General features: G+C 31.8%; 1 protein-coding gene across 1 annotated transcript in view; it reads left to right on the top strand.

Moving 5' to 3' along the window:
- The first annotated feature begins 14,459 nt into the window (after positions 1-14,459).
- Positions 14,460-21,557, top strand: part of retn (retained) — a 114,981-nt gene continuing 107,883 nt past the window's right edge. Inside the window, exon 1 of the mRNA XM_011639323.3 lies at positions 14,460-15,624. Coding sequence (XP_011637625.2) covers positions 15,508-15,624 — 117 coding nt within the window. The 5' untranslated portion in view covers positions 14,460-15,507. The remainder of the gene's footprint in view (positions 15,625-21,557) is intronic.

Raw genomic sequence — 21,557 nt, 5'->3', positions numbered from 1 at the left:
TCGTGATATACTATTAACTTTTCATGTTTAAAAAGCGATTAATTAAATCTAAGTTATATGCTCATTATTATACGTTTAATTCAATTATTTATTTGCATCAATCCGATAATTAAAAGAATGAGTCATTATTAGAACGATAAGTGTTTTCTAAAGCACCGATAGATGGCTGAACAATCCTCTTTTCGTAACTTGACAAAGAGTAAGATTATGTATAAAAAAGTTAATATTTATTTCTATCAATTAATTTTAATCTTGATTTAATTTATTTTTCATTTATCTTTAATTCTAAAAATTAAATTATTAAATAGAAATTAAACAGATATTAAAATTAATAGATATTAAAGATCGACATAATTCATCAATGATGTTTCTTCTGTATTAATCTGCACTATCCATAATTCATTGCAAAGTGACAATAATTTTAAATATTTCTTGATTATTGTATTAAAATATATTTGTGGTTTTGTTTATAAAAATAAGATAAAAAATAGAAAGAGATATATGTGAAAATAACTTTCTATTTCTATTAATAATTCATTCACATGTTAATAATTATTAATAGAATAATTATTATAGATTATTAATTAGATTATTAATTACAATAATTATTAATTCATATTAATATTCATATTAATAATTCATATTAAATATAAATTATTTACACTTTATATCGTTTCTAAGCTATGAACTTGGACAACAAAATTAGAAATAGTTACCCATATAACGATTACTATTATATAGTAATCTTCAAAAGAATTTGCTAAAGTTCAGTAAAGTTCAGTATCATCAATCAAGAAGAGAGAGAAAAGATCATATATATCAAGAAAATTAGAATGAAGATTTAATTTTTTTTATTTTTTTATTTTTTTTTAAATAAAAATAAATGTTACGTCAAGTGCAACACTATATCTTTTTATATATATGACAATTTATAGCAAATCGAAATCACTGTACTCCAATAAAATACTCCAATAAAATTTGTGGATCGAAGTGAAAATGAATTGAGAACTAAATATATTTCTAATTACTCTAAATAAATTTCGATTTAAATTTAATTTTATACCAAGAGATTAAAGCTTCGAATCTATGGATTTAAAGAATTGGGTTAGAATCTCTAAAGAGTCCCATATATATCATATATATCACCAGTCCCCATATATATATATATATATATATCACCATTGTGCTTACGATCTTTTTCCCAACGGTCTAGTTTCCATCGTTATGATCACGTTAGAGGTGTGGCTTTGTGATGTACACATAATTTTCCGAATATGATTTTTGCACTCTTGCTGCAAGTATGAATGATAGGCGAACATTGTTGGGAAGGAGATTGTAACCACCGTCTTGGTCACGATCTTACGCCAGGGGTGTGGCTTCGTGATGTACACGTAACAACGAATGCTCGTATATATACATGTATATCCGACACGTATATACATCTATGTACATGAACTGCAAGATTAACGATGTCGGAACTTGCGTGCTATTATCTGTAGGGATCGGACCATTGCTTTTCCATCCCCTCGTTCTACTTCCATTGCCTCCTACTTCCCCCTATTAACATCAACTCTTCTTTTTCGCCATAATAGGATCCGTACTGCAAAATACTAAACTGCAACTTATTAAAAATACATAACGTTATCCATAACAACATTTGTAATTCTATAAATATGATAAACATTAACAAATAATAATCTGTAATATTAACAGGGGAAGACCTATAAACCTCCTCAGAAATTTAAAAATTATGAAACTTTATAATACATAGAAAATTTTCACACGCAATACGTTATTTTTATTTTTGAAATAAATATATGATGATTATGATGATACATATCATTAAAGTGTTGTAAACAAATGTGGATTGTTTTGTAATTTTCGCAAAATGCAAATGATTTTGTTATTCAATTTTTTCTCCGCTAAATTTTTTTATAGTATACTTTATGAAATATACTAAACATTAAATTTTATTCCAATTGGAATGAGCACAATAGCAATACATAAAAATTATGAAAATATTCAATTATATTAAATTTTGCTTTGTTTTTCAATTAAAATGCAAAAGTTAGTAGATATAATATGTAAATTACATAATTAAAAAATGACAGATTTTTTAAACAGAATATGAATAATAGTGATCAAAATGATGATCTCTCCTATAAAATACATATACTGTGTAATGACCTTCTCAAAATTATGCAACTTTTAATGCTCGACTGAACATGCGTTCACACGTACAAAACAAAAGACACGCGAGAAACGCATGCCTCAGATGGACGATAACACTTACATGATAGCATTAATGTTGCACTGATGTCACGTTAACAATTGTTTCGACAGAAAAACTTTCGATAACATTTCAAAAATATTTTTCCTAAGAAAATTGAAATAATATTGATAACCGGACAATTGTATTAATTGCTTGCAATATTGAGTACCGATTCATTTTATTTAAACAATGTTTGAGCTAAAATATCAAAACTTTTGGCAATATCATCATCTTAGCTTGTTGAAGGAAAGGAACAATTATTAAACTAATAAAATATTTTTATAATCGCACTCTTGAAGCTAATATTAGTGTCAGGTTACTTATTGCATTGATGAAATGAAGATGCATTGATGAAATGAAGATGCATTGATGTTTATGAAAGATTAATAACCACGTGATAGTAGTATCCTATTTTTGAATACATTTAACGATTAAGCAACAAACTCATTTTTTTAGGAAGCTAAATTGTTATTCGCACTTCAATTTGATTTATTGAAAATTTAACAAATAGTTTATGTAATATTTTATTTTCTATCCTTTTTTATCAATGTACTTAAAAAGAAGTCTAGAATCACTATTTGTGAAAATTCATGGAACAAGAAGATTGGCATGATAGCCAGATCCTCCCTCGACATTATAGGCCCCACATTCCGTCTCCCTTTCTCTCTCCATCTCTCATTCCCTCACTCTCCTTTTTCTTCCTCTGTCTCCCTATCTGCTACAACCGTCGACTATCATCGTTAACCGGCGACTCCACCGTTTCTGTCTCGTTCTATCTCGGAACATCGACGTAACCAAGGCGATATTGCTTGCAGAAGAGAAGGCAAACGCGGTGAGACGCAAGGGTATGTATTAGCGAAGCTGCCACTCAGAGAACGGAGGGCGGCGGTTGATTTTTTTTCATCCCCACGCCCTCCACGTACGCGTGTATACGCGCAACGAGCACGACTGGAATTCGTTTTAGCCTCCGCGGAGACGGGCAATAACGATTTAGTTTCCTGAAAACGAGTTCGCTGCGTAAATCGTTAAACGTATTCAAAATGGGATGCTACCACCGTGTGGCTCGACGAAAAGTGCGGAACGATTCCTTCGACGATGATCTTTTGTGTGCCGCGTGTGTGTAGTTAACAGCGCGCGTTTACATTGCCGTTGTCGCGACTACACTCAATTACAGCTAATTAATCGTCGTTTCTACTATTATCGTTCAATTCACGACGTTATACGTCGTCCGAGGTATTCACGGTACGGACTCGTCGTCTCTAAGCGATTCAAAGCGACGCAAGTACGAATGGCATCGCTAACATTTACATTGGTAGACTTCGAGTCATTAATAACCGATACGCGGAGCTTCGTTTCCGTCCCGCGTTAATTCGACGTATCGAATCGAACGACACACTACGCTCGTTAATCTTCCTTCGCGCAACCATCATTCCCCGCGATTTACTTAAAGAAGGCACGTGGTTTTTTTTTCATTCTGCCAGTCTTTTTCATCGTACGTAGAGCAAACGTTCGGATCAGAATTAATTAATGCGATGAGTACCATCGGTATGCGGGTACGATACGATAATATATATCATTATAGCATACAAAGTTTTGCGTACGTTCGATTCTTGTGAATTTTTTTTTTCGATCGAAAATTCTATGAAATTTACAATGTTGATATCCCAATATATATAATATTTTTAATAAATCAATTTATCGTCAAATTATAATTAATGATATAATTACAATTAATGGTTTCTTTATTTCTTTAAAACCAAATTTAACCGGATGTTTCTCTTTTTGTAAAAAACATTGTAAAAAAAATGTTTAATTTAACTTTGTTGAAATTTTAATTTTATTAATTTCAATTGAGTAATGTAAAGTTTCGGAGAACAATATAACACAAAAAATTAGGAAATAAAAAAGAATGGCTTTGGTAAAGTATAGAAAAATTTGCAAAAATTATGGCTTTGGTAAAGTATATAAAAATTTGACTGAATACAAATCTGAAAATAATTTTGTCGAACTATCAAAATTATATATGCTTTAAATTAATATCTAAAATATCAAAAGTTTTCATATAATTATCAATCATATTTTTATCTTATAAATATTTTGCTGACTCAACAAAATTATTTTCTAGATTTGGCCAGATATTTAGATATTTTCAACCATTCTTTCCACATATATTTTATAATGAGGCAAAAATTTATAAAAAAAAAGATAAATAGCTTAATCATTATTGAACCAATATGTGAGGAAGATAGAAGATATTAACTGAATATATATATATATATATATATATATATTCAGTTAATATATATATATATATATATATATATATATTCATATTTAATATATATATTCATAGTTAATATATATATATACTGAATATATATATATATATATATATATATTCAGTTATATATATATATATATATATATATATATATATATATTCAGTTAATATCTTCTACCTTCCTCACATATTGGTTCAATAATGATTAAGCTATTATATATATATATATATATAATAGCTTAATCATTATATATATATATATATATATATATATATATCGTTGGACGTGTAGTGTATTCGGTATATTATACTAATAGTATTAGAAAAACTTTTTAGCATATATTGGAGATCGAGATCAAAGTATCAAAGAGAAATATGATAACGCAAAGAAAATATATTGAATACAAATTTATTTTTTTAATTTAATATGTATCACAATAGGATAAAAGATATAATTATCTATACAATATCTTATTCTACTTTACAAAAATCCATGTTCAGGTAACATCTTGGATATTCTGATAATGTTACTACCATGACATAAAGTGACTTAGCGAGAAATTTAGAGGATCCGCTATAAATACTAGTAATAAAGCGTAAAGGATCATTAATCTTCAACAGTAATTTCGGTTTGCAGTGGCGACATTTGCCGTCTCCTTTAGTCTCTTTTCTATCTGCTGTTCGCTCAGCTTCCTCCCTCCTTGTTACCATCCTCATCCTATATATCTTACCCGTTCTCGCACTTTCTAGGATAATTAATGATCCCGAAAGTGATCTCCTCACGGTTGTCTCAGGGCAATCTTTCCCCGTCTCGCTTCCGTCTCGTTATCTCCGCCTCCACTTCTACCCCAACCAATTCTTTTTTCAAACTAAATAATCATTTTCCTTCGATAATCTTACGTTATCAATCTATAATAATAGATGAAATAGATAATACAGAAATAGATAATAGAAGAATGAAAAATATAAAAATACTAAGCATAATCATTTAAATGCCACATAATGATAAGGAAAACTATCTATATTTTTCTTCTCTTACGTCTTCTCTCTCTCTCTCTCTCTCTCTCTCTCTCTCTCTCTCTCTCTCTCTCTCTCCTGTTTTTTTCTTTTTATTTAAACTACATTAGTTTACAAAAAATACTTATTTCTGACTTTGAAATGAGAAGGAGAATAGAGGAACATCAGGTGATTTGCACGCGTGCGCGTATAAATTTTTAAATACTACAAATGAATTTAATTTTCAAATTTATGTATCACGTCAAAATTTCAAAAATAATATAACATTTTTGAAATAACATACCAAAAGTATATATAATGCAAACAAGTATCCGGACGCAAGTACATACTTTTTTTAAAATAATGCTTTCTTTATACCAATCGATTGCTATTTATATCATTTGAAACTCGTTTCAAAAGAAAGACTTCTTTTATAGACTTGTGTTTTATCTTAGATTACATATTATTTCCAATGTTACAGTACTTCTATTTATTAAAAATAATCATGCAACATAAACAGATTATGAAAATATTTATCTTTGGTTACATAAATTCGTATATAATATTACATTTTACAGATAATTTTACAGATAATTAGCTAGTATAGCATGAATTGTGTTTATATCAGATGAAACACTAAACTAAAAAATACAGATAAAATCAGTATAAAATCAGAGAATATAGAAACATCGATAAGATTAATATACGAATAGATAAACCTTCGAAGATTTGCATAGTGGTTTCAGCTGTCGCAGCATCTTTATGGAACCTTGACGACCACGTCGATCTCTAATTATCTGGAAACATGCAGGCTCCGACAGTAGTTGTGTTTTGTCGTGTCTCCCTCGTTCCCCCTCCCTCCCTCTTGATAATAAATATTTTCATGACAATCGAAGCCAACTTGAGAGAGAGGGGCCGGTAGACACCGTTCGGCATTATCTCACCTTGGCTAATTCCTTCGGAAACGACTTAGTTCTCCCTTTTTCATCGTATCTCTCGTAGCTCGTTGAGTGAATACGGAAGCGACGAAAGCTGGAATTTCCGGTTGATTCGGCACACTAACGATGGGGTGGTTTAACACCCCGTGGGGACAGCGACGCAGACTCGCGCGCGATCCCCCATTGTCAGGCGTTTGCGCAATCTGGCTCCTCGACAATTTGCACAATAATGGCACACGCATCGGCGAGGAACAAATTAACACCGTGGCCGTTAGGAATCGCGGTTTACCAGCTCCTCAACGCGATGTTATTTATAAACGCTACGCGCAATGGCTCGTCGTCCGCGACACCGAATCACCCTTGGCCGTATCTCTCTCGGACTCGCATCTTGCGAATTAACGCGTAGAAAAAGATCGACACGCATAATTGGAAATTACCCGCCCTACATTCTCGCGGGGCATTCCGCGAAACCATCGAGAAAACCACTCGAGGCTGGATATCGGTTCTTGCATCAATATTTAATCGCAGCTAACAAGATGGCGATGGTATGTGCGCTACCCAGACGGGCTATAAAAGCACGAGGGGCCGTAATAGTCAACGTACATTCCCGGTACATCCTTATGCGGTCGCGTATACCATCGGCACGAGAGAGAGAGAGAGAGAGAGAGAGAGAGAGAGAGAGAGAGAGAAGGGGGGGAGGAAGAGAGAAAGAAACGGAAAACGCCATGGCAAAGTTTCCGCGGTGAAAAGAAGATGACGAGAGATCTCGTCGACGAAGATAGCGCAAATAATCCAACTCATACCGTTCGCTCGCAGTTAGCCTGAGAATTGTCAATCGAAGGTGCCAAGAAATAAGAGAACATTTCGAGGCGCGGCTTGTCAAACATCCTTCCTTTGGATGTGGCCGCAGACTCTCGTCCGCCTCGTATAATTATAAGTATGCCTGATTATACGTGTTTGGACATAGTACCCCGAGTCATGAATATCTACATTCGATAGACGATAAATTCTCAGTTGTTCGCGCTGATGTACTCCGCAAACTGTTCACGTCTTTATGTATGTACATCGTGACACCTTTATCACGCTGGCTTTTACAAGTATCTAGTCTGAAATAAAATTAGTTGACTCGACGTCGACACATCGATGACTATTGAATATCGAATAATCGATACTAAATACCGATCGATATTCTTTTGTTATTTTCAATTTCATTACGAAAGACTTGTTTTTTTTTTTCTTATAATTGAACTATACACTTTCTGTACTTAAACTGAAGTAATACATAGATCTGCTTTTAATAGCTGAAGTAATATATAGCTAGTATATAACTAGTAAAATGAAATGGATAAAAAGTGCAATATATATATTTATATATATATATATATATCGTTTTTTATCGTTATTTATATATATATATATATATATATATATATATCGTTGTACGATATCGTTATATCGTTATACGCATTATTATCGCAATATCGGATTAGTAATTGGCATATAATAACACGTTTACTTTAGTTTCACTATGGAAAAATTGGCGTGCATCAAATGTTGTTTCAAATTTGGCAACAGTGCGACGAAATTCTACGGAATAAAAGAGAGATGCAAATGTTTCAAGAACGATTTTGAAGTTACTGCTTTTTGAATATCTTTTGTATAGTACATCTGTGGTAATATATCTGAAAAGTTCCCTCATGAAATCATTCTTTTACGGAAAGGCTAGAGGCAATATATGCATGTATATATATATATATATATAAAGTGTCCCAAAATTACCGGAGAACCTTTTATGAGCAGATTCTTTGGAAAATTCTAAGACAAAAATCTTAATACGAAAATGTCAAATTCATAATACATTATATATTATACATTATACATTATACATAATACATTATATATCTTATTTCATAATATAAGGAATGAAAGACTTTCATAATTAGATATTAGTAGAAGATCAAAAATATAAATAATTATTGTAAAGAAATTGTCACGGACTTTGAGTAAGACAAGGTATTATGGAAGATTTTTAGAATAATAAACTAGAAGTTTTTGGAAAAGAATTATAGTTCTCATTCAATCGATTCATCAATAACTGAAAATCTAAATCTATTCTGTCACATAAATTATAGATTTTCTTTACCTGATGTATTTCTATCTGATATATTGCCAGTATTGCAATTTATTATGTCAAAGAATTTTCTCAATAGATCTCATTTAACCGGTTTTCTTTAATAGATCTCATTCAACCAGTTTTCTTCAGTAACTGAAAATTAAATCTGAGACTCTGTTTGCAAAAATTTCTGCAAAAGCAAAAGTATTTCTTTTCGAGATTTTAAAATTATCGTTTATTATATATCTTATTTTTTTTCATGTGATTTTTTACTTACTTTTTTTTTTAATTCAGCGATCTAAATTAATATGACCAACAAATATTAAGTTCAAAAAATCATATTTTCTATCACATAATCATCCTATTTTATATAATAAAAAGTATACAATAAAAGATTTTGTATGTTTAATGTCCGATTCCACCAACTTAAATTAGCTTTAATCTCGTTCAACTTACTCTTCATCTTCTTCTAAAAATTAGAAAAAGATGAAGAGCAAATTAAATCGAAATTAAAATAAAGCTACGTTGTTGGAATCGAGCATAAAAGAATTGCTATTATTAGGGAAGTTTATTATTAGGGAAATTTATTATTAGGAAAGAGTCGCTATTATTAGGGAAGATGTTACTCTGTCATTCTGTTTGTATACTACATTATCATGATAAGCTCAAGTAAAAATCAAGGTAGAATCGAATCAAAATTTTGTAAATCTTATTTCTCATAGAATGCCAGAAAACTTCCTAAATTAATAGCTGTCTTTTATTTGTCTACAAATATATACAATTATGCGATACAATTGGATATTGTGCATAAAAAATATTGATTTATTAATTTATGTTTTTTTCTCATTTAATCTATATATGTTTTCAAAGCAAAATCTAAGTAAAATACATATCCCAATCGTTTTATTATGTTTTAACTTTTCAGTTTTAAAAAACTAAAGAGATTTCCTTATGTTTTATAACATATGTATTACTATGTATTATAACATAGTATGAATTATTGAGAAAGTTTATCCCATGCAACATTTCAATATCTCGAAGAAAGTATAATCCATAAGTCTGTAATTCTACCATTTTGCCTTTTTCTCAAAAAAGGTTGCTTACAAAATGGTGGAATTGCAGACTTATGAATTATACTTTTGTCAAGAGTATAATCCTTATTGATGAATCGACCGTTATTGACGAATCGAATTGGAAGCAGGCAAAATGTCTGATGGCATATCATTAAATTTCAGAAAATGACGAAAAGAAATTCTTACATTCGAATTTTTCATTAAAAAGAATGTTTAGTAAAATAATTGTATTTTTCATTTCTATATTAGAATTTACATTGTAGATCGACAAATAAATAAAAATAAAATTATATACAACTGATATTGATAAATGAGAAAAAAATATAATTAGTCTTAAGACAGATAAAATCGAATCGGTGTTCTGTATAAAGAGATCTTTCATGTTGAGAAAAAAGGGAGAAGAGTCAGAGGAATCGTTGGGAAGGCAAAGAAGAGAAAAACGAGAAGTATGAAGGGAAGAGGATATTATCTCGCGAAACAACCTGAGATGAGCCTTATTACTGATGGGATCAAACAGCCGTCGGGGTGTTAACTGCTCGCACAGTTGAGAGGAGAAGCAGCGAGCAAAAATGGAAATTTGATGTTGTCGGCAGAGAAATGCGTATTTCTCGCATCTCATTCTTGATTTTTTTTTCCTTCTTCCGAGTGAAGATCAATATATTATGTAACACATTAGAAGAATTTGTTGTAACGTTTTTTTAAAGAAATTAATTATATTAAAAATTTTTTCCGTTGAATCATGGATCCTATCTTTTATTTTTTTATATATAAAATATTTTTTATATATTTAATATATTTTTTATATATAAAAAGAATGATTTTATTAAAGTCTCTAGAAATTTGTTTAAATACAACTGAGAAAAGCTTCTTTTAAGCTGAAAAAAATTTTTTTGAATCATCAAAATACTTATGTAGAATGTTCAAATTAATTGGTAGAATATTATTGTTAGAAATTGCTAAAGAAATAATATATATTATATAATTTTATGACATGAATCAATGATTTAAATTATTTTTTATATGCTTTGTATAATTTGTATGTATGTATGTGTGTATGTATGTATGTATGTATGTATGTATATATGTATGTATGTATGTATGTATATATGTATGTATGTATGTATGTATATATGTATGTATGTATGTATGTATGTATGTATGTATGTATGTATGTATGTATGTATGTATGTATGTATGTATGTATGTATGTATGTATGTATGTATGTATGTATGTATGTATGTATGTATGTGTGTGTATGTACACACACACACACACACACACACACACACACACACACACACACACACACACATACACACACACCATATGATTTATAATAAGCGATATAGTTTATATATTCAGCAATAATGCAAAAATTATATTTATTAAATGAGAAAAATATAATTTTGAATATAAATATATATCCTTTAAATTGATAATTAATCGACAAATAAAAAGTCAAAATCGTTGTATTTGAAGAAAAACTAAATGCTTAAACGCATAAATACAACTCGTTGGAAAACGCAGAAGGAACTCTCCTATGTCAATAATGTGTACGTGTAAATAATCGTTTAGCATCTCGCATTAACAACGGCTTTGAAGCCTTCAATCACGTGTAATCTTGTACCGTAATTTTATGTCGAAAATATAGAAAATAAGGGATATTCACATATCATTTTTCATATTTCTATTGTTATTGTTTTTTTTTTTTACATTCAAGCGGAAATACATAGTAGACATGCGTGCAAGTGAGTAAACAGAGAAAATTGTTTACCGATGATTAACTACATACCCATGAAATAATATGAATTTGCTATAATCTCTCAGGATAATTTTATGCACGGCAGTGTATGAATAAAAATATATATTTCAGAAGCTTTCCAATTTTGAGAATTTGCAATATTATTTGAAGCAGGTATATTTCTTTTATTTATATCGAAAGAAAATGCAACATACAATCAATCTTTTATAAGAATAAGAGACATTTAAGATTTAACAAAACTTCAAAATAAATATAAGAAGGAATTTTTTTATATTAATATAAAAAAATATTATTAAATATAAAATATTATTTTTATATAATAAGTTTTAAAATATCTCCTCGAGAGGTTCGTTGTAAAATTAAATACGTTTTCGAAAACCATTATGATGAATATCGTGACAGTTTAGCGTGCCATTATAAATCTTTAGTGTCACTTTGCTACAGAATTAAAGAAAAGAAAAGAAAAGAAAAGACTCTAATCTTACTTATACTTTTTCTTTAGTATTGAAAAAGAAAAAAAACTTTTTCTGTTTAACAAATTTTATTAATATTTTTGATTTTTTTAATTTTTTTCTGACAGCACATGCTTTTTTAAGCGTACTAAGAATACCAAAGAGTGTCATTAGTCGTACCACGAGTTGGTCACCTCTGTTCTAAATTGTGATTTAATAAAGATATTTATATATGTAATTCAATTTATAAGATTTATGAGAATTAAATTTCTTAATTTACATTTGAAATAAATATTAAATTTTTTACTTTAAGATTCAAAAAGGGAGTTTTCTATTTTAATAGGATTCTATTTTAATAGGATACTATTTTAATAGGATTTTACAATTCTAAGTAGAAGTTAAATAAATGATTTTGTGTTTCATATATACAATACACCATATATACAATACATCATATTTGCGAATTTAACTTATGTACTGATAATTAAACCTATTTACATTACATATCCCATAATATATCCCATATTTTTAAATAATTTTTCACAATAGATTTTCAATATATAATAGTCAATGTATTTATCTGAATTAAAATTATCTTGAATAATAAAATGTAATAGCAAATTATATCATTATTAAATTTTTTTCAGTATCAAAATACTTCAAACACCGATATTTATTTGTTAAAGATAAATATCATAAGATATAGTAGCTTAACTTAATTTAAAGGACATTCTGTAATGAAGTGTAAGATGTTTTTGATATAATTTTTAAGAGTCATGATTGATACATACAGTATTAAAATTTATAGTACATGTGAATAGATTTTCAACATTGACTATTGGAATGTGTATCGAAATACGGCCATGGTATATTACTTGTGTTGTATGGAACAGCAAAAAGAAAATTAAATTAGTTCATTAATTTACTTTATTATTCTTATATACTTCTTCATTACATTGTTATATTTGAATTCTAATATATCTTTATATCTATATACACATCCGCGCGCGCGCACGCGCACCACACACACACACACACACACACACACACACACACACACACACACACACACACACCACACACACCCCTCTCCCTCCACACACACACCCACAAGTTTCATATTCGCAATGTATCTTTTGTGGACAGGTGAAGCGACCTAAATAGCCAAATCTGCAAACAGATTTTGAGTAAAGACTGCTACCAATATTAATAACAAATTTCACTGTAATATACGATGTCGGTAAATGATTATCAGAAATACGACAAAGCCTGCTGGCATAACATATTAGTAGAATTTGTCAACATATTCTGAGTTTAATGCATAGCTTAATACACAAATTAATATATATAGATTAATGACATAGATTAATTGAATCCGCAGTCAAAATCTAATCGAATTAGCTGTCAATCTTTCAACAAATTACATTTTGCTATTTAGAAAGTTATATGTTATAAAATTTTGTAATTTTCGCAATAATTAGTGAATTTTAATTTTTAAAAATTTTTATGAATGAACGTACGTAGACATAAAGATATAGATCTTGCATCTGATTTCATATGCGTAGCAAAGTGTTTGAAGGAATGATAAAAAAAAACGATTCTCTTATAGTATATGTATTCTTATTGAGACACCTTGTATAACTATCCGCACAAATTATTTCAGTATTTAGATAATTTTTTTATATTCTAATAATTTTTATAAATATAATTATTCAGAAGGGGACATTCTTTCTTATAAAAAAATTATTTTAACTATATAATAAAAAATTCTTTGATATACCTTGATATATCTGTAGTTAATACAAATATAGTAAATTTTTCAATTTAATAAGATAAAATTTATTTTATCTTACATACTAAATTAAAAACGTCAATGTTTGATCTGTATATTTAACATATAAGCTAATTCCAATTGTTTATTATAGATGAGTTTAAAAATGCATATTCAACAAACGTGTAATGTATTCATGATTAAACGCGCATAATTTTTTTTTAAACTATCTAACGAGTCACCTTATTAGCAAATCGATTTGGAACGTTTTGTTCGGATTTGTCGCGACATGCGCATTTTTCAAAATGTAATAATAAAAATTTGAATTCGCTGTACGTTCGTTGTTTCATCTTGCACCTTGAAACTTCAAATTTTCCCTCCTCAAAACCCTCTGACATAGAAGGTCAGTCGGTAAAATTTTTTTGATTCCTTTGAAACTATTATTTGTTCAAAAGAATAAAATGACAATAAAAACAGAAATTTTATTTCAACGCGTTTGACCAATACGAATCAGAAGACAAACAATCTGCAATGAATAGTTTTGCGATCACTGAGGGGATGGAAGCAGAGGGAAAGATTGTATAGAAACAGATTGGAAACACTGGAGGGGGTGTTTTGATAGCGGGCGTGACTTGTATTTTGCCGCCTACCTGATATTCGCGTCTCATAAGGCACCTCCTATCGCGTAGGGCGCAGTGGCGGCTGCGTAGTGGGGGGGCGTGGGACGCGTGGAAGGGATGAAAGTAGAGAGACCGGCGACGAAGACCTTCAGAACACGTTAGTAAACGAGAAGGCGCGCGTCGTTTGCCGTACGGTCTCGGTTCCTTCGTGCCGGCTTTTAATCCCACGCAATTCAACCGATCGCGCGTCGTATTCGCGTTGTTCGCGCACACCCTCCCCCGTCCCCTCTCCTCCGCTCCCCCCCCGTTAACGAGAAGACGTCAACGGTTGTCGTCGCGCGAGGTCGACTCGAGTGTAACGAACGTAACGAAAGCCGGTTCATAACTACGAGATCGGAGCTGTGTCGCGAGCGTGGCGCGTCTTCGCGGGGCCTATCCTTCTCACCCTTGCTCCCCTCTCCGCGCTCTACCATCCCCATCTCCTTTTCTGTGATTTGCCACTTCTCCTTCCGATCAACCGATATCCCTCTTCATCGCCCCCCTCTCCTTTTCATTGTCCGCCCTTCCGTTTCCCTTCCATCTTCGATTCGTCATTATCTTCGTGCTACGGGACCCGTGAGCATCGTCGAGCTTCCACGAACTTCCCTCTGGTGCGTATTACGTCATTTACGTAGCTTGTACACGTATTTTCGCCCTCACAAGCGTCTCGTACTTCGTAGACATTCGTTGTGTGTGTCCGCACTGTTCCCGCGTTAGTTTAGAAACAATTTGAGACAGGTGACCAAGAGAGAGAGAGAGAGAGAGAGAGAGAGAGAGAGAGAGAGAGAGAGCGAGAGAGAAGAAAAGAGCTGAAGAAAAATAAGAAGAAAGAAGAAAAGTGCAGCAAAGGTGTAGAGAAATGACAGTTTATTCCATCCGGTTACTTTCCGATTGCTCTTCTACTGTTATTCACGCAGTGTTGTACCTCTGACATTCATCTCTCGCGTATAAGCGTCTTTGACGAGAATCCAATTTCTTCCCGACGGGACTAAACTCGCCCGCGGTGGAACGACATCTCGATTGTGCGCGGGAAAATCTGCCATATTCAAGAATCAGGTATACGCATTGGCGTGAAAAGTCCGAAATCCTGCAGATTTTCGGGCAGCGCGCGCTTCTTAGTTTCGTGTAATCGTCGCGTCGTAAAACAGCCAAAATTCGGGTGAAGGGAGATCCGAAGCCATCCTACGCGATGGACCCGGCCGATGAGCAAGACATGGAGAATTCAGGCGGGGGGCCTAATTGCAGCAATGGAACTAATGGAACAAATGGCACGAATGGTCAGCATCAAACACCGGAAGGATCAATGGTAAGTCATATTTTAGATTACTTAGTAGTGACCCCTAGTGTAGACACTTTTCTTTAGATTCCTCCGAACTTCCTCCGTTTTCCTCAATTTGTTGCATCGTGAAAGTCACTAGCAAAATTTTTAATGATTAACAAGGTAACGAAGTGACGCAACAAGATTCATTATTATTAGTATTTAGTTTATTAAATTTCGTAAAAAAACGCGTGCTCAATGTTATTAAAAATTAAGTCAATTACTCCGTTGGTTATATCTCTTTTTTAATACTAATAGCTTTGATGATCTCTTTGAGATAAAAATATACGGTCTTGTATTTCTGAAAGAATTATCTAATTGGATATGAGTGAGCGTGATTAAAAGCGGGAAGAGAGAGATTAAAAGAGGAAGTAAATTCCAAATACCAAAGAAATGGTCTACTGAACAAAGAAAATTCGAAGAGAAGTAGAATACATAACACAAAATGATTGCCATTTGCAAAGATATAAAAAATAGGCATAATTTATTGTTCACCGTGTACAATAATGATATCTTAAAATATATTAGACTTCTTACAAATCGAAATTTTATTTTAGTTTTAAAATATTTTTAAATTTTACAAGAAAGGGTAATAAATCACTTAACTTATATGCAATTCAAGCTTATATTTTACGTTCGAAATAAATAGCATACGAAAAGTTTGTTTTACGTCAAGAAAGGAATTTTAAATAGAGCATTTTTTCCTGATTTTTATATGATTAATAGATAGATAGATAGATAATAAAATACTGAAAAAATACAGAAAAGATTAAAAAACAATGGGAAAAAAATTAAAGACACAATTTTAGAAAAATTATTTATTATTATGCATCATTTTACAAACTTATGTATACATATGTACACAATGTCTCACACTAGTTTACATTTGTTTATAATTTTTACAACATTTTACTCTTAATTTTTTTCCATTTTTCTTTAATTTTTTATATTTTTCTCATTATCTGAATTATATAAAAATATATTTGTGCGTGAATCGCGGTTCGCGAAATTAAATTTTAATATGAAATCTAATATCCATACGATTTTCAACAGATTGAGTTTAATATCCACGATTATAATCGCGTCGATAGAAATACTGCGGAACTCGATTGTACGGTAAAGCAATATTAGTTTACAAACAACGCCAATTTCATAGCGCGCGTTCACTCGGGGAATGTTTTTCTTCACATCAAATATGTATTTTATGCCCTCGATTATTCTCTTTGTCGTGAACTCGCGTTTCGACGTATTTATAAAAGGTATCCGTCGAAATCTCGGGGAAAAAAAAAGAAATACGAAAAAAAAAACGCGTCCAAACATACGGTCATACTTGTAACTTAGCTGTTATTTGTACATATGTAAATTACACCTCATTAGTAACCTTTTACTACACATTTAATATAACTACTGATTAGTTTATTGTTACTGTTATTTATATTTATTTATATTCGTTATTTATATTCGTAATTATTAATATTAGCGATTTGCATAATATTTTAACCTTGATTTTTATTTACTGAAAAATTGTCGAATTTTATTAGAAAGCTTTAACGACTCGAATAACGCGTGAAAACACATATCAAGGAAAGTGTTTAGTAAAAATAGTGTTTAAATACATACTAAAATTGACGGCGATACCGCTGCCAAGGGACCCGACGTAATTATTATTCGTAACATATACGAACATGTGTCTCTGCAACGAAAAAAAATTTGTACGCTTTAATAGAAATTATGCCGTGTATAATGAAAACTTTCGATTTTCCGACATGTCTAAATCTAATTCTAATTTAGAATTATTCGCAAGCAGCTCGAATGAAAGGAAAATCGGAGTAACAGCAGAACCTAGTATTAAATGTTTCGTGCACGAGGCGAATAATTGCTGTAATTTGTATTAATAGCAGCAATCTATTTGAAAATCTGAAGAAGCACGAATCTGTTCATTACTGATTCGCATCGTGACTTTCCGACGTTAACAAATATTTAAAAGTTAATTGGGTCACGTGCCTCTTATTTTTATTTTTTATTAATTGTTCTTATTATCTAAGGAGATTGAGTATTTAAATGAAAATAACGGATTGAATGAATGAATGAAAAACAGATTGTTTCCTGTTATTTCATATTTTGTGAGAAAATTAATGATAAGCTGTATAAAAGTTATTTAACAAAATGATTTTATATCTTAATTCTATATCTGAATTTTATATCTAAATAATAAACAAAGAAAAGATGAAACTTGTACTCTCTCGTGCAATCATCTAGTTGAAACATGATCAAAAATAATTAAGGATTTGATTCAAACTTTGATTTATTTTCTAGTGACATTTTCTTATAATTTTAATACATACAAAGAAAAAAAAGGATGATTTACTGACAAGAAATATGAAGTTGATAGCAATATCAAAACTTTTCAAAGTTTAATTCAAAGGTTAGTTCTTTCCTAGTCAATTCTTTTTTAGTCGTGCATATTAATTTTCGCAAACAAAATATTTGATTTTCTGATTTCTTTTCATCTCTTCAAAGATGGATTATAATTTACATACCTTTTTACTTTCAATGCTTATTAATTTTGATTTTGATTTCATTTATTCTTCATCTTTTTCTAATTTCTACCTAAAAATAGGAAGTGAATTAAAAAATTAATTTATACTGATAGAAATGGACATTCAGTTGTTTCATTTTAAAATTATAATCAAAAATTATGAGCAGTCAAAATTCCAAAAAAGATTAACTTCTTTTAAGTCACTTATAATTTAGGAAGAGAAGTGAGGGAGGGAGAAAGAAAGGGAAAGAGAAAGAAAGAAGGAGAGAGAGAAAGAAAAAGAAGGAGAGGAAATAGAAAATATCAATATCTAATCTTATCTTATTTAGAAGGAATTAATCTAATTCCTTTAATTATTATCTAAATGTAGTCAATCATAAAAAAAGTATAAAAAAAGACGGTTCAAATATGTTGTCTCAGTGATAAGATAATCAAACAGTAAAGACAAGTAGTTTTAGCTCTATAATTTCGCAGGTGCATCTTTCGTCCTATGAACATTTGAATTATTTCTCCTTTTATCCTCTCCTTTTTTTTTTCAAAAAAAATTAATTTCAAATTGATGAAAAAATCTCTGAGTCACAATTTGCGCGAATTTATTATAGTACTTTATATTTTATTTAACACACACACACACACACACACACACACATTTGTCGATCCAATCTAATTTAAAAATGAAAGCCCAAAGATTGATTGCTCTTTAAATCTATATAATTATCTAAATGTAATTATGTAAGTGTAGATGTAGGAGATTTCCTATCTCGTACACATATCTAACCTTCCCACTTTTCGCGATAATTAATGGTGACTAGCTACACTTAATATCTTTTTTGGTAATTATCTGCAAAATGACTGTATTTAATGCTTTCGCATTTTCATTTCTTAAATTCATACCTTACGACGTCGTGCTTTATCGGTCTTCGTCTATTTGCGCTCGTTTTACATTTCTAGGCATTTAATGCATAACTGCCGTAAATTGTCGTAAATTATTATCTGCATTTGCGTGCTGGTCGTGAGTGAAATTTATAAAGCTCCAATTCACGCGAGGGTAATATTATCTCGAGACACGTGCGATTTTAATTTTTTCGAATTTGGCTCAATGCGCTAATCACACGTGATTATATCTGTATAGAGCACGAAGGTATGCGTGCAATGATTAAACGCTGACGATTTTGGCGCAACGAAAGAGAGAGAGAGAGAGAGAGAGAGAGAGAGAGAGAGAGAGAGAGAGAGAGAGAGAGAGAGAGAGAAAGAGTAACCTGGGAGAGATCTATCGCGAAGATACATATTGTGTATAGGTGTAGATGTAACAGGTCTCCATCTGAGAATTTCCACGCGATGCGTACGAGTATGGGTGCGTGCTGCGTGCGTGCCTGTGCGCACAGCACCCACACTTATACGCGTATCGGTACAATTATGTCGTTTGAGCAGAGTAGAAAGGAAGAGGAAACGAAAGATAGGAGAGGAACGGAGAATGGGATGGAAAGAAGGGTAGCGAAAGGAAGAGAAAGATAAAGATGTACAAAGTCGCGCGAAAGGGATGAGGGTGGAATATTGTCGTAAAGGCACTCGTTATTGTGCTATAGCTGTAGATGGTCTCCATCTGAGAATTTCCGCGCGATGCGTACGAATGTGGATGCGTGTCTGCGTGCGTGCCTGTGCGTGCTGTGCGTGACTGTGCGCACAGCACCCACACTCGTACGCGTATCAGCACAATTATGCCGCTCGAGCAGTGTAGAAGGGAAAAGGAAACGGAAGATAGGAGAGGAACGGAGAATGGAATGGAGTGGAGAGTAGCGAAAGGAAGAGAAAGATAGAGATTCGCGGAGTCGCGCGAAAGGGGTGAGGGTGGGAGGAGAGGGTTAGAGGGGACACGCGGGCTCGTCGCAACAGCACAAGGGCGGGGATTCCCCCTTCGGCCAATCGGACTAGCGAATGCGCTCACGGTACCACCGCTGTTCACCTGCAGACGCCATGTCGTGACGTCACGTCTCATTACGACGGGCCCCGGCGTTTATGGTAACGATGCATTGTCGCCTCGCGACGAGTATCGCCACGAGATCGCGAAAGTTCGTCGATGTAATTCAGTTCTGAAAATTTTATTCTAGAACGTAAAATCGTGACTGTACAATGTTGCATGATGATCACACGTTATATAGAAATCGATAATGCTACCCAATCGTGATTTATTCTTAATTTTTCTATTTCTTTATGTGTCATTTCTCGTATATTTTTCAAGTGATTTTTCTACTGTACTATGGTATTACTTAAATGTCGATTCGGTATGACAATAAAATTTTTCTATTGACAATAGAAAAAAACGTAAATTTTATATAACTTTGTATTTGTGTTGTTCAGAATAGAAGTTTCTCTATTAAAAGAATAGACAATTCTTCTCTTTATTATTTAAGAGAATAAACTCAGTATCAAAATGACCTTAGAGAAAAAAAACTTTCTAAATATTTTGGCATTTGATTTTAGGAATTTATTTGAAACGCACGTAAATCTTTTATTATATCGAAGATACCCAGCGTGAATTTAACAATTTCTTGCTACGGATTTCTTTAGTATTCGGCTTTACGATAGTTCTATAAAGCTCTTGCAATTATTGTTTGAAACTGCCGAGTGCACTAGCGACCTTTTGAATAGGTCAATCAGAGTTCAGGCAACCTCTTGTTTTTTTCTTTGAGAATGCTTCAAAATCGAATCGGACTTAAGGGTGAGTAATAATTTTCTTAAAACCATTGACCCTTAGGGATAGGTTGACAGTTAGAGGTAAGTAATCTGTCTTAAAAGAATGGTACAAAAAATGTATTCCCTAGTCAATTCCACAATAAAATCAAGAATCTATAAAACGCTTTTGGAAAGTTATTTTAGATTACTTTACGGAAAAGGTCCTATAAATAAAAGGTCGATCCGATTCTGTTATCGAAACCGGTCGTACTGAAATGCAGATTCGTTTTAGTTTATCACACGGGAAACCGAAATAGTTGTCCTGATTGAAGGGAGAAGCTGTCTAGCTTTGTTCTATATTTGGTAGTATGCGGGAGCATTAGGCCTATCTGGGATGATGTTCGTATATGAGATACAATGATACCGTTTATTGTCGAAGTGACGAACTTTAGTGGCGAGAAGATACTCCAACAAAGAGTTTCCACAAGCTGTAAGTCGATATCTGGCTACATTTTCGAGATATGGAAAATTATGGATTTGACACGCATACTTGGCTATCTCTATCTCTTGGTCTATCGATTTAAGCCAAATACTCTAATCATCTGATCTGTATTCTTATATTGACATTACTTTTTCACGTGCAAAATGATCACTCGTGGTATCTTTACATAAGCAAGTAGACATACTAGAATACTTGACCTCGACGTAG

The sequence above is a fragment of the Pogonomyrmex barbatus genome, unplaced genomic scaffold (genome assembly GCF_055798465.1).
Source record: "Pogonomyrmex barbatus isolate J1 unplaced genomic scaffold, ASM5579846v1 scaffold1, whole genome shotgun sequence".
Lineage (NCBI taxonomy): Eukaryota > Metazoa > Arthropoda > Insecta > Hymenoptera > Formicidae > Pogonomyrmex > Pogonomyrmex barbatus.
The sequence above is the reverse complement of the archived record's forward strand: the minus strand, read 5'-3'. Positions and strand labels throughout refer to the sequence as shown.